Raw genomic sequence first — 14,832 nt, 5'->3', positions numbered from 1 at the left:
ATTTCAGGCCCCAAAAAAAGAGATCACATTCATCTAATCTTTACATTTACATTTATTCATTTAGCTGACGCTTTTATCCAAAGCGACTTACAATTGCTATATACGTCAGAGGTCGCACGCCTCTGGAGCAACTAGGGGTTTAGTGTCTTGCTCAGGGACACATTGGTGTCTCACAGTGGATTCGAACCCGGGTCTCTCACACCAAAGGCATGTGTCTTATCCATTGCGCCACCATCACCATCATCACCACCATCACCATCACCATCACCATCACCATCTTTCCTAACGATCCGCTAGCTACCTGCCCCATAAGCATGCCGTCAAAAAAACGTGTCTCTGTAGGCAGCCTAGGCTCTGAGATCTGCACACAAAAACAATTGGTTTCACCAACCACTCAAAACCAAAACGTTTTTGAGGTTTTGTGCTCGTGCCCGGCTGCACGCGAAGTCGGAGCTGAAGAAGAAGTTGGCTCAAAACCTCACAACACCCTCCCCCTGTCGGTGATTGGTTGGAACACTATTTGTTTTGGTTTTGAGTGGTTGGTGAAACCAATTGTTTTTGTGTGCAGATCTCAGAGCCTAGGCTGCCTACAGAGACTCGTTTTTTTGGCGGCATGATTATGGGGCGGGCAGCTAGCGGATCGTTAGGAAAGATTTTGTATTGTATAAAGCGCTTGGCTATATAAACGTGATTTCACTAGACTATTACAGTAATAGACTGGCATGAAATAAAATAATTTCAATAATGCTATAGTTTTCTAAAAAACAATGCTCAGCCTTAAAAGACAGATACACACTGGATGTAACCAGAAGAAAGAAACCCGCTCTCAAATGAGTTTACAACGACAAAATTTGGGGAATACTTACCAGAGTGACCTATTCTTTTCAGGAACGGGTCAAAGCCAACCTTTCTCACGGCATCTGTCCGACCCAAAAAATAATTTACAACTCCGTCTACTAGAATGCAACCATCAAAGTCTGGAAGTGGCTGATGAAATCCTCCTTTTAAACGGCGTAGGCAGCCGCCCTCCACTTCATCTCCCTCATCATACTCAAAACTGAAATAATACTGATTACCTGATACCGCACCACCAAGCTAGACAGAAAAGAAGGTCAAAATCAGAATGGATTCTTCACTTAAATCAGTAAAAGTTTAATTAACAAACTGCATTTTTAAGACATGGGGATATCAGTAAGCAAAACTATTGACACAGTCAGTGCCATGTCCTGTGAATGCCTCTCCTCACAACAGAAAAAAACAAAAATGCTTACAATGTCCAGTTCTGGAACCGCCTCCATAATCTCTACAAAGCTCTCAATCCGCGTCTCACTCAAAAATACAAAGTCATCATCAACCCACAGGAAGTATTTGGTGGTGACTTGTGATACAGCCAGATTCCTGCCTGCAAACCAGCCCTGAAAAAAATCAATCATCAGCAGCAGAAACAGTGATGCTGTGAATAGTAATCAATAGTCACATATCAGCTAACAGCAGGGCAGAAAATACCAATAAACCACTGTAAAATATTTTGATTTGTGTGTTTGGTCCGAATACTCGATTCTGATTTGGCTGGAAGGTGCTCTCTCAAATCGTGTAATGCACAAGTATAGTTCCAGTCAGTTAAATCGCCGTTCTGTATTAATGTGCTGCCTTCATTGAAGCACACACACAGAGATTAGAGATTGCGCTCTATACACACATTCAGGAGCACAGAAACTTCTTGTCCTTGCTGCCCTGCGACTTTTTACAAATAAAATAGCTTCACTACATTATATTTCTCTGCAACGAGGTAACCTCTCTGTTTTTGAAGAATTTAAACTCACAGCTTCACACCAGGACCGTTTACCCCAAGAATGATGATAAATATTAATATAAATAGAGCTTGAGTGATCGAATGGAATTCAAGCGTATAGTTCAGGCAGACCACTGATCGCTAAATAATATCAGCTGACGCTCAGCTGATTTGTTACTCCACCTACTCTAATCAACTATAGTATTTAAGCTCATTCAACGAATGCTCTGCAGTCTGTCGCACAGACATTTACACCCACCTCCACCCCTTCACCTTCTAGCATGTTCATAATAGAGCAGTGGATTCTGTATAGAAACTCTATGTACGTAATCATTGTATCTCCTTCATGTAAACATATGCTAAGAAACATCTGGTTGTTAAAAGGCTTTTTTGTCTCAAGGTTGTATCTTAAGCTGTCTAGTATGGCAGCTCGAGCACCTTAGAGCATAAGCCTCTCACCAAATCCAAAGATTATCAATAAATGTAATTCTCAAAGCGGTCCTCACTGAACTATAACTATATTGGTGTCCACACCAGTGGATGATATTTCTCTGTTTATAAGAGCGCGCTGTAAAGATTTGTCGTCAGCCGCTTTAAATGCTCAAGCTCTTTAAAGCAGGATGGATTATGAATGGCTATAAATGTTGTTTATTGGCTGGAAAAATGTTGTTACAGTTGTGGTGTGAACTCTGCTATTCTTTTATATGTAGAACGATTTTTGGAACAATTTCTTTATCGTTATCATAATAATTATCGTCCTTAGTGTAAACAGGCCTTAAAGGTGCAGTATGTAAGAATGACAACTAGTGGCCAAAATAGGTACCGCAGTCGATTTCAAAATATCGGAGATTGTCGTTTCTCCCGCCACCTGCTCCTCAGACTGGACGGCCAGTTTGAGCACACGCAACAGAAACGAGCGTAACGTAACGTGACGTATCGTTTTTGTGTTTAAATGTAATTTTGAGTAGAAAATGAACTCACAATGTCAAAAAAATGGCAAGTTACTAATTCTAACAATAAAAGCAATGTTAAAACAGTGTAAATACAGCTGGAAAACAGTGAAAAATCAACCTCATTAATTATTCAAAGCCTAGTGCATGATGGGTACACCAGCATCAGAAAAGTTGAGTAATTTGTTTAAATTTTATAATGTTGATATTTACGCTTTCATTTCTACATGCTTGAATTGAGTCCTTATATAGAATTTATTTTATTCTTGCCTGAACTATTTTTTTTCACGTAAAATACATTTTTTTCTGTAGTATTTACATCACCATAAAATAAGTTTTATCTGTGATGAGTGAGTGTGTGTGAGCGCATTACTGATTAGTCGACTCCTCCCTCTTATTGTGACAGACATCAATGGATCTTGCTGCTAGTAGGATGTAGTCTCTTTTTTCACCTAATAAATGTTGAAGTTGTGTTTTGTTGTTTAATTTTGTGAAGTTAGGGCAAAGTATTTCAAATTATGTATAAAATGTCCCTCTAATGTCCTCATAGTTGGGACAGCTGGTGAGGAAGTGTTGCTCTGTCTCCACTTCTCCCTGGTTACAGTACAGGCAGACGCGTCTCTCTCAGGGCAGCCGGTTCTGTCTGTGTCTGCCCATCTCTACAGTCAGAGTGTGATTGCTCAGTCATTATTCTTCTTAATTTACAGTCTTTCACTGCACTCAGGTAATCTGCGGTTGTGTAGTCTCTATTTAGGTCTCTATTTTACCAAGGGTAAAATGCATGTGCCTTCATAATCTTTAGTCAAAATAACTTCCCCTCCCTCTTGCAGCATTCCAATCATTTCCAGATGGACAAAATCAAGTCCCGCCCTACAATTTATTTTTTTGTTTGTTCAAGAAGCCATTTCACTTGGACATCACGTCACAATAGGTAAGAAAAGACCATCACAACTTCCATTTCATGCCAACTCTAAAGTGTGCAGAATGCTAGATCTAACAAGCCGTAAGTGATGAAGATAACCGTCATTTTTACCCTTCCAGTCAAATTTTGCACTGGAAACATCAATGACAGCTTTAACTTGCTGGCAAGTGACCATGGTACAAGTGGGATATCACTTATGTGGTACACACAGAAAACTGGTAGAGAAGAAGTGTGTACCTGTGCAGGAGGCATGATGTAGTGCTCAATGTTGTTTCCAGACACAGGTTCAGGCTTCAGGCTGTCATCCGCAACAATGATCTTGATATTTGGGTAAAACTTCCGGATACTCTGGATGAGGACGTTCAGCTCCTTATACCTCAGAAAGGTTTTTGTTATTATGGTTACCTGTGAGTTAATATCTGAATTGTGAGAGAGAGTGAGAAGTAGGTTTGACATTTCATTGGTTTATTGGCAACTTTATAGACATTTATGTATACATTTGTTACAACCAGCACATCTGATGCCATGGTAGCATGCTGTTTTGTAGTGCGTTTCACTTTGTATGTTGTGGACTTACCGTTTCCTGGGTCATAAAGAACAGGAACTGATGGTCTCCTAATCATGATGGGAAACATGGCCTCATGGTCCTCAAAAGAGAAATGAACTGAAGAGAAAATGTGGTTTGACAAATAAATGATCTTGAAAATAGTGAAGACTCTTTGAACAAATAGTAAAGATATAACCATGCCGAAAAATTGCTTATAATGGGCCGCCACCATATATTAAACTTAAGAAATAAAGTCACCGTAAAACAACATTCGCAATTCATTTTATTCTGTAAAATTATGTATTTCTAAACGCTTTATGCATTTCTTAAATTGAACACTCTCCTGTACTCACCCAGGTCTGATGTTCTGATATGGTAGATAGTGCTGGTGTAGGTCACTCTGGACAGCAGATCATTGAGTTGTGTGAGGCTGCTAGATGAGATGTTCAGTTCACTCTGATCCTGTCCATCCAGTTGCTCTCCATCCAGAACATCCTCTACTGACAGCACTCCAGTCTTCACACTCAAAGACACCTGCAGACATCATTGTGTTTAATGCAAATGGAGTGTGTTCCCGCATGAAAAATCTATTTTCATAAAGGATTATTTAGTCAACTGCAATCAACGCCTTGCTCACACACCAAGCCAGTAAAAGTTGAATCCACACTCTTAGGAAAAAAAAGGTTCAAACTTCTATTTAGAACCTTAAAGGGTTCTGGTCAGGCACTTCATATATAGAAAGTTTTAAGGGTTCACATCATAGGATCATTTTATGGATTTAGTTTTAATAAAAAATAAAATTTGTTTTAATAACTTTTTTTTAATTTTGGTTAAATTTCATGAATTAGTTGGAGCCGATAGTGTTGTGGGCAGTACTTCAACATGTAGCGCGATTGAGCTTCGGGCGACCTGACTCGCAGTCGCAGACCTTTCCCAATCCAAAGAGTGTTTGCCCAATCCCGACCCCATCTCTCTCTCACCTCACTTCCTGTCTACTCTATATTATCCTATCCTATTGCAATAAAGGCTAAAATGCAACAACAACAACAAAAAATTAAACAACTTGTAAACTACAACAAGACTAAATTTAAATAACCGGTTAAACATGAAAGTATTATGCAACCATTTAACCATTATTAAATTTAAATATGAATGTTAGTGATGTAACCCCTTTGAATTGTACATTCATATTTTTTCTTTATTTTTAGTCCTAAAGTAAATTTGTTACTACTTTTGATTTGTATAGCACAAAGAAACTCCTGTATCTTTGGTGCAGTACTATGATTGACCCCTAGAGAGCGGTTAACTCTGCGGTATGTTGAGTGAGTCGCTCTATATAGAAAGTCAGACGAATAAGCCAGCTGAACGCACGCACGAGGTTGCCATCCTGTTACTGAGGGTGAAAAAACGGTTAATGCTTTTGATTACTGGTCTTTCTTTTACAAGAACTCTGATTGGTTTGTTTGAATGCTGATTCTGTTTGAGTGATCCAACTTTGAACGGCGAGCCAGACCCTGATCTACGATTCAAAAGAATCATCGTGATTTAACACGGATCCAAACTGAAAGCTAAGCACACACACACTACCCGGGTGGAAAACACAAAAAGGCCTTTACACACATGGACATTTGAGCATTATACACACACACAAACACACACACACACACACACACACACACACACACACACACACACAAGGGATCCAGAAGGACTATTGAGACTTTGTTTTGTTTTATTGTATTTTATTTTATTCCTGGACTTCACATTCAACTTTGGACTCAATATAAACCATTTTTTGTTGTTTTTGTTGATTCATGGTGTTGAGGGGAAACCATGCAATTGTGTATTCATGTAAATTGTGGGGGAAAAAAAATTGTTTACTCAGTTTTTTTTTTTTTTTTGTCTTTGTAATTGCTTGAATTTAATTTGGCCCAAACTTCTACTTTTAAATCCTCCTTATTTAACCGTAATCATAAATGGAGTTAAGCACTGAATTTCATGAAATCATTATCCAGAAGTTAGATCATTTTTATATTAGGGACTGTTCGTTTTTAAGCTACCGGAGGAGTTTAGAGATCTAGGCTATAGTCAAAATATACTTGACCCTCCCTTCGCCAGCAATACATTTTTCTATGACCCTCCAAAATGATTGTGAAAAAAGGCATGACCCTCCCCGATCATTTATTGATACTGGTTTGGCAAAGAATTAAGATAGCCATTGTTTGTTTGTTTTTACAACCATGACAAACGACTTTACCTCTGCTTTCTCATCTTACTAGGGCTGTAACGAGAGACCAAACCCACGATTCGGTTCGTATCACGATTTTTGATTTAAAAAAAAAAAAATCCCCCTAGACTAAACAAAGTTGGATGAGCCTCCCCTCAACAAAGAATAAAAAGACATGATGACGATCCCCTATTTTCCTCCGGTGGTCCATTCCATAAATACCGAACGGTACAAATATGAATGTACAATTCAAAGGGGTTACATCATTCAGTAACACTAACATTCACTAACATAAATATGAATAACAATTAAATAACGATAAAAATGTAGCCTACATAACCGGTTAAACATGAAAGTAGTCAAGTCAAGTCAAGTTTATTTATATAGCGCTTTTCACAATACAGATTGTATCAAAGCAGCTTCACAGTATTAAATTAAAATAATACATCAATGTTTGTTTCTAGTGGAAAACGTCCACGTTTGGTAATGCTGATTAATAGTATTGTTGATTAATTAAATTAAATATCCCCAACTGAGCAAGCCAAAGGCAACAGTGGCAAGGAACCGAAAAACTCCATCAGGTGACCTAATAATGGAGAAAAAAAAACCTTGGGAGAACCCAGGCTCAGTCGGGGGCCAGTTCTCCTCTGGCGTTTATGAACTAGAGGTCAGATTTAACTGTAAGATTAAAAGTATTATATGAATGCCTGGCTGAAGAGATGCGTCTTTAATCTAGTTTTAAACTGGGAGAGCGAGTCTGAGCAACGAACAGTATCAGGAAGACTATTCCAGAGTTTTGGAGCCAAATGTGAAAATGCTCTCCCTCCTTTGGTGGACCCAGAAATCCTAGGTATGACCAAAAGCCTTGAATTTAGTGATCTTAAAGAGCGCAATGGATTATAGGGCGATAGAAGATCCATTAAATAGACTGGAGCTAAGCCGTTTAGGGCTTTATAAGTCAGTAGCAATACCTTGTAATTAATATGGAACTTTATAGCTAACCAATGTAGTGATGATAAAATTGGTGTTATATGATCATATTTTCTTGATCTAGTAAGAACTCTAGCGGTGGCATTTTGGACTAACTGTAGCTTGTTTATTGAGGATGCAGGACAACCAGCTAATAAAGCATTACAGTAATCTAGTCTCGAGGTCATGAATGCATGAACCAATTTTTCTGCATCAGAAACTGATAGCATATTACGTAGCTTAGCAATGTTTCTATGGTGAAAAAAGGCTGTTCTTGTAACATATGAAATATGATTTTCAAAAGACAGATTGCAGTCTAGTATAACACCCAGGTCTTTTACTGTAGAGGATAAAGTAACAGGACATCCTACTATGTTAAAGTTGTAGAGTGAGAGGTTTTGTGGGCGGTTTGTTGAACCGATGATTAGTACCTCTGTCTCGTCTGGATTTAATAAAAGAAAATTGCGTGTCATCCGATCTTTTATATCTTCAACACACTCTGTCCATTTGGATAATTTAGCGTTTTCATCCGGCCGTGATGAAATATATATTTGAGTGTCATCAGCATAACAATGGAAACTAATTCCATGTTTCCTTATAATATTTCCTAGTGGCATCATATATATTGAGAATAACAGAGGGCCTAACACAGATCCCTGCGGCACTCCATAGTTTGCTGGAGTTATGATCGATTTTTCTCCATTTAAACAGACAAAATGGTAGCGGTCAGATAAGTATGATCTGAACCAGCTTAATGCTTGTCCTTGAACACCAGTATAATTTTGTAGTCGATCTAAGAGTATTGTGTGATCTATAGTGTCGAACGCAGCACTAAGATCAAGTAAAACTAGTATTGAGATACAGCCTTGGTCAGAAGCTAAAAGTAGCCTAAATCATTTGTGATTTTAACGAGCGCATTTTCAGTGCTGTGATGCGGTCTGAATCCAGACTGAAACTTTTCATAGATGTCATTTTCTTGCAAGAAAGAGCCCAGTTGGGCGGACACAGCTTTTTCTAGTATTTTAGACATAAAAGGAAGATTTGAAATGGGTCTATAATTTGCTAGATTATGTGGATCTAATTGTGGTTTCTTAATGAGAGGTTTTATAACTGCCAGTTTAAATGTTCTAGGAACATGACCTAAAGATAAAGATGAGTTAATAATATTGAAATTAAATATCTGGTTCCATTAAAAACATATAAACGTCCTAAAACATGTTTATACCTTATAGGCAAAATTGCATCAATTTGATTTGCTTAAAGCTATTAAAAATAGTATTTGGCCCGTGGAAAAGATTGAGAATAACCTAACCCTTCTCTGAAATGTATTTTATACAATTTAGATTTATTTATTCTAAAACAAGGCCATAGGCTACTGAATGAGTTTTAGCAATGTAATGTTTTGGCACAACCTTATCTCATATTTTCCTAATGTCTTGTACCGTTTAACATGGTATCGCGTGGATGGGAATATGCATGGAAATGATATGCAGATGCCGTTGTATAAACTAGCAAAATCTAGCTTATGTGCATAATGCACACTTTTAGGATGAAATATATGGAAAGATTTATACATGAGGCCACAGAACCAGAAGTGATCCAACCTGTTTTACGGGATACGGAAGTTTGCACATAAAAGGCAATGACAAATTTGTGCACGCAGCCAACCCCTGTTACAGGGTTATTCACCACCCCACAGTTACAGAACTCCATCAAACCTTTTTTTTTTCTAAAAGTGCAGACCAAACCCTTATAACTATTCGAAAGACAAGCAGGATTTCAGGTTTCAGACTTAAGGTTGTAAGTCAGGTTGTAAAGCATGCATTCAAATTCACAGTATTTGAAAGTAAATGAAGTATGAAAAATTTCGTATTTTTTACCCAACACCTAGATTAAAAAAGATAAGAAGGACAAAGGTTGTTTTGTTATTGTTGAAACCAACCTTGTAGACTTGCCTCTTTTGTGCTTGAAGAGCAAGACCTTAAAAATGTTTGGTATTTCAAAATATTATAAATTACTTATAATAAATGATTATATTTGTATTAAATACATTTATATAATATACATTATTATTAACAAAAAACAAAATAATAAATCAGGTTTTATAATGCTATAAAATTATTTTTATTTAGTAATACACACAGGAGCAAGTAATTGTGAAAAGCAACAAATAGGGCAAAGGTTGCTGTTTTGAGCAACATTCCTGAACAGATTTCAGCTGCCATAAACTTACCTGGTATTACAGATTTTGTAAATGGAGGTATTGTGAAACCTGTGATTGGAAATTGGAGAGGAGAGTTGGCTGGTGCAAGAATAAGGCTGTTCAAGTTTGTCCCCATTCTGAAAAAGACAAATGAAGAAAAAAGGTTAAAAATGCATGTAGTTGTCACAAACAAAAAGTCTCTCTGGTCGAGGACAGACTTAAAGTGATAGTTCAGCCAAAAAAAGAAAATTCTGTCATCATAAAAATATCCTCTTTTGTGTTCAGCAGAATGAATTCAAGAGTTCAGAATTTACATTTTTGGGTGAACTATCCCTTGTGTTTCTGGCACTCTTACAGATAATGCGGGTTAAGTCAGTCCTAAACCAGTGATGAATATTTATTGCATGTACATGTAGGACAGACAAAAGAAGGTATGACAAGAATGCAGTGAACAAACAAGTCCTTTATTTGACAAGATACAACACTCCTGCTTAAAGTTGGAAAGCCTTATGAACCTGAGTTGGTGTTGCCTGTACTCCTCCGCTCTGCGTTTTAGAATGTCATTCAGCATTTTTTTTGGTACATGTTGTCTTGTGAGTGCAGCTCCTTTACTGGAACACGATGAGCGATTTGTACTGAGAAACGGTCCAATATTGGGGTAACTAATTGGGATATATTAAAAGTTCATTGAAAACATGAGCCCCTTTTAAAACCATACATTTGTTCTGCTGTATATGTATCACTTACTTTGGTTTGATGAAATCAGGGTGAGGGCTGAAACTGTTGAGCAAACAACAAAGGCACCCATTAAAACAGTTTTTATGTAGTGTATATGTTACAAATAAAGGGAAAAATGCAGCCTAATGCTTATGGTTGTAATACAATGAGTGTACTGCAAATCCAGCCTGGTCTCTTTATTAATAGAGTGGTGCAGGTATGACGTTAGAACCTGGAAGTCTAATTCGCCGCTGGTTCCTACGAGATTTTCCTATGGGGTTTTATAATGGGGTGTTTCAAGTTCTGAGTAAAATAAAGCCTGTGGTAAGCATTACTTGATGATACTTTGTTGTTGTTTTTCTACAATATACACAGCACACACCCACACCCCAAGCTGTCTTATCTAGTTACTTATTAAAAATGTACATTTTCAAAAATGAACATAACTGCTTCAAAATTTGCGTTTTATGATTTCTTCCACAATACAAAATAAAAAAGGTAATTACGACTTTTCATAAGGGAGGGTGAAAGGTTATACTTGTACCCATTTGCTATTACACTTTTCATGATATTCAAGGCCCCCATTTGGATAAAACCAATGCCCAGTGCACTGCCAAGCAGAAGCAAGAAATATTTAAGCATGGGGTGGCGGCAGCACTTCATTATAGAAGAAGATCTGTAAGGACAAATACAGTAGTTAAATACATCAACTATGTTACACAGTAGCAGCAACAAGAACAAAACTTTTTTAAAACATTACATTATGGTTGCAGTTTAATAGGCCTAATGTTGCAGTTCAAAATTTTCTTTCATCAATAATGATGTTATTGGCAAACACATTTTAGCATGAAGCCTATAGGCGCTGATCTGAGCACCCACGGAAATGGCTAAGCGAACGCCCATGGGAAAACACGAGATATTCTCTATTCATTTTATCCAAAAACCCATTAGGGAACCTCTCTTATTGATGGATCTCTCACATCGGGTCCTGGCGGTTCGTAACACAATTCAACCATTATAACATAACAATGACAAAAAAAGCTGGTGAACCTAATTTCACCAAGTACAACATGCTCCTGGATCAACATCTTTGTTGATCCTGGAACAACATTTCAATCAACCAATCAGATTTGAAGGACAATTTTACAGTTAATGTCAAGTTAAAGCTTACAACCAGGGTTAGGTGCTTCTACATCAGTGTTATTCACCCACCATTTCCCTCTGATTTTAGGGATAACTTATGGGTAGGTTTAGGGATAGGGATAGAGTTAGGAATGTTGTTCCTGGGTGTCATTTAGCAAAATCACGGTGACCCTCAAAAGATTTGTGCAACGTTCTACGTTCACAAACCATTGTTAAAAAAAGAAAAGCAAGCATACTGTACGTGGGATTTGGCATGGCAAAAGAGCACTTCCTTTTTAATCACTAAAGCTGTCACTGATTTTAGATTATCACAATCTCACAGAGTTATGTTATAATAAATTAAGCTTTTTGAGAGTTTTTGAGTTTTGAGAGTTTAAGAGTTTTTGTTCAGTGCTAACTTGAACACCTCTGGCCATTGCGTTCAAGAAATCAACAGATATGTTTATAACTGGCTACATTGCTCAACGCTGCAAAACATAAATCAGCGTCATGAAGGTAAATCAAAGATGTAATGTTCGTATATGTTCACATTATTCAACAGTTTAATTTAGCTTAGGTTTCTGTAATTTTATTTAAAAGTACAAATACAGTGCAATCAAATCTGTTTTGCTGGAATGTAGAATATTTTACACCATTATATTTATTGTGTTCTTACAATTTTTTTTTTTTTTTTTTTTACATATTTAGCTTCAGACAGGTATAAAATAATAATTATAAAGAGAAATAAGAGAAACATACCGTTCTGTCATTTGACGTTTAGTTGCTCTTTTTCTTTTTTTCTTTTAATTTATTCACTTGGCATTTACATTAGTATCTTCCATTTCTTAAAACAGAAACTGTTGCTACAAACTTGCCAAACTGTTACAAACTGTTCTTCCAGTTGGCTGAGTTTATAAAGGTCAGTGTTAGGAGGAGGGGTTGTGTCACGTTTTGGGTTTTGTTTCTTGTTTTTGTCATGTGATCCTGCCATGTGTCTTGTTATTGGTTAATCATCTGATCATTGTTCACAGGTGTTCCTTGTCTTCTAATTAGTCTGTATTTAAGCGCTCATGTTTGCCCTGTGTCTTTATCTAGGATTGATTGTTTCATGTAACTGTTGGTATTTTGATTATGATACTTGAGTGAATGTGATACACCAATATTCAGTAGTCATCAGTCTTTCAAAACCTGACTGTAGTGAGAATGATTTCTTTGGGGATTTCATTGTCCTTACAATATACCACACAATATAGCTTCACCAAGACATGTCTCTCCTCATGTCATAACATCCTTTAAAATATAATACATTTAAAATTATTCTTGAATAAATTATTCAGCTTTTCTTAATTTGTTAATAAATGATAAATGAACCATTTATCCTGCTCAGGTTTTATCAGGTCAACTGGAAGTCCTTTGCAAGAAGTAAAGTATAAAGGTGGTGTTACTTTTTTGTTATGAATTTCCAGTGCAGGCAGTGTCATATTGGCTAATTAGTTTCATATATGTTCATGTCTTTTATACCATCTAAATTGAACAAACTAAACCCTAACCAAAAGCGATCATCCCCATCCCCCAGAATGTATGTTTCTTTGAAAAATAGCTTTGTTGATTTAAAGTTTGTTGATCAGAGCTTTCACCAAAGGCACAACTAGCAATGAACATAAATAGAATAATACATACAAGCCAGAAACCTGAAACCCTTTAGAGAACATAACTAAGCCAACTCACTACACTATAAAACTGGAAAAACTGGAAGAGAGGGCAAATCTGAGAGAAATGCTGAGAGTGATTCTTAGCATCATGCATTTTTGTGATGTCAGGTTTGCATCTTTTTTCTTTATTCCAGAGCATATGATGTTTTGTATTTATTATCTTTTAACTGATTATGAAATTGGTATGATAGATTTACCTGACGTAATAAATTGTTACATTTGATTTTATTCTGACTTGCTCTGAAATTGTTTTCCCAAGTAGATAAAACGGATTCGTATGTTACCTCAAACCTGCGTAGTGACGACTAATATTTGCCGCTAATTCAAGTAGCCTACTTGGTTTTGCAAAGACAATAAGTGAATTTCTGTTTTGGCCAGCAAATGTTGTTTGACCAACCTAGATTTGGGTGTCTTACCTCTGTTTTAATTTAATGTTACTTTAGATAAGTGTAGGCCTACGTGAGAAATCACGGCATGGCCAATCCAAAGCTATTTAAGAGAAGTAAAGTTGGTCGACTTAAATCTGTAGTAGTGGCCATACCTGAAGTAAACGTTACTTTAAATTCAAGTGTATGCAAAAACCATGGGGGCTATACAAAAGTATCTTTGATTGTGTAAGCGTGAATGCGACCATCTCAGGTATATAGCCAATTACCTCTGTTTAGTGACCAAAGCTGGCGAGTTTGTGATCGTGAGACCCGAGTCCAGAAGACGCGAGGACCTCAAAATCGACATATAGTTTCCTAATCTGAGCGGGTAAAACATAATTAAAGAGTTAAAAAGAATAATCAAACATTCGCTCACTTTTAATGATGCCTAGATATCATTAAAACCTTTTTCATTTATGGAGTCAGATGAAATAACAAGGTAGGCCTAATACATATGAGAAAATGTATTTCATTTAATCTTGTTGTGTTGCGTAAAAGACAGTATTATTGGAAAAATAAATAAAATGGGCTTACAACACCACATCTGTCATTACCAGAAAGTCAGTCAATCAGTCTTTAAATCCTTGCAGTGATTGATGCTTCTGCCTTTTGTCTGAAACAATTGACCACCTCTTCATTCCACAGCGTGTTGAAATATAACTCTTTTTCCACTTCACCACCCAGTTGTAGATACAATAGCGAGTGAGCAGGTAAGACCCTGATTCAACAGGTGAAATTATTAATTGTGTGTAGGACGAGGCTGAGGGCCGTGAGAGAAAGGCGCGAGGCCGGTGGTGTGATTGCTGATGAGCGACACCTGTGCAACGCACCGGTCTCATATCTCTGACGGAGGAGCGGAGGCAGAAAAAGAGGAGCGATGACAGTGAAGGATGAGCGAGGAACCGTTGCGTACGCACAAAATAGGCCCTAAAAGAAGCGTATGCCACATATAGCTGTGTTTACCCAACAAGCAAAGCGACTTTGTCACTGCATGTCGCCAGTGGCTGGCAGTGAGGTCACTAGTGGGCGTTTCCATTATTGGTTGCCTAGTTTGTGAGTGACATTCACGGATGTTACTCCATGTTGTAGACAACAAATCCGTTTTCTTGCCGCTACAAACAAATTGAACCCTCCTCTAAAGGGTAAGTACACACTATAGGTTCGGATACTTAAGGCCAATAAATTCTAAAATGGTAAATGGCACAATCAAAAGTTATTGATAACCACAGAGATCACAATTTCA

General features: G+C 37.2%; 1 protein-coding gene across 1 annotated transcript in view; it reads right to left on the bottom strand.

Annotated features, from left to right (window-relative positions):
* LOC311298739 (uncharacterized protein) overlaps positions 1–14,272 on the bottom strand; it is a 37,398-nt gene extending 23,126 nt beyond the window's left edge. The window contains exons 1-12 of the mRNA XM_084421935.1: positions 14,144–14,272; positions 13,817–13,909; positions 10,872–11,003; positions 10,358–10,390; positions 10,126–10,272; positions 9,641–9,747; positions 9,350–9,387; positions 4,565–4,745; positions 4,242–4,328; positions 3,902–4,083; positions 1,272–1,415; positions 867–1,095 (exon numbers count right to left, since the gene is read on the bottom strand). Of these exons, the coding sequence (XP_084278061.1) occupies positions 867–1,095; positions 1,272–1,415; positions 3,902–4,083; positions 4,242–4,328; positions 4,565–4,745; positions 9,350–9,387; positions 9,641–9,747; positions 10,126–10,272; positions 10,358–10,390; positions 10,872–11,003; positions 13,817–13,896 (1,360 nt within the window). The 5' untranslated portion in view covers positions 13,897–13,909; positions 14,144–14,272. The remainder of the gene's footprint in view (positions 1–866; positions 1,096–1,271; positions 1,416–3,901; positions 4,084–4,241; positions 4,329–4,564; positions 4,746–9,349; positions 9,388–9,640; positions 9,748–10,125; positions 10,273–10,357; positions 10,391–10,871; positions 11,004–13,816; positions 13,910–14,143) is intronic.
* Between the last annotated feature and the right edge of the window lie 560 nt (positions 14,273–14,832).

This window comes from Rutilus rutilus (assembly GCF_951802725.1).
Source record: "Rutilus rutilus genome assembly, chromosome: 1".
NCBI lineage: Eukaryota > Metazoa > Chordata > Actinopteri > Cypriniformes > Leuciscidae > Rutilus > Rutilus rutilus.
Note: the sequence above shows the minus strand (reverse complement) of the source record. Positions and strands in the feature narration are given on the sequence as shown.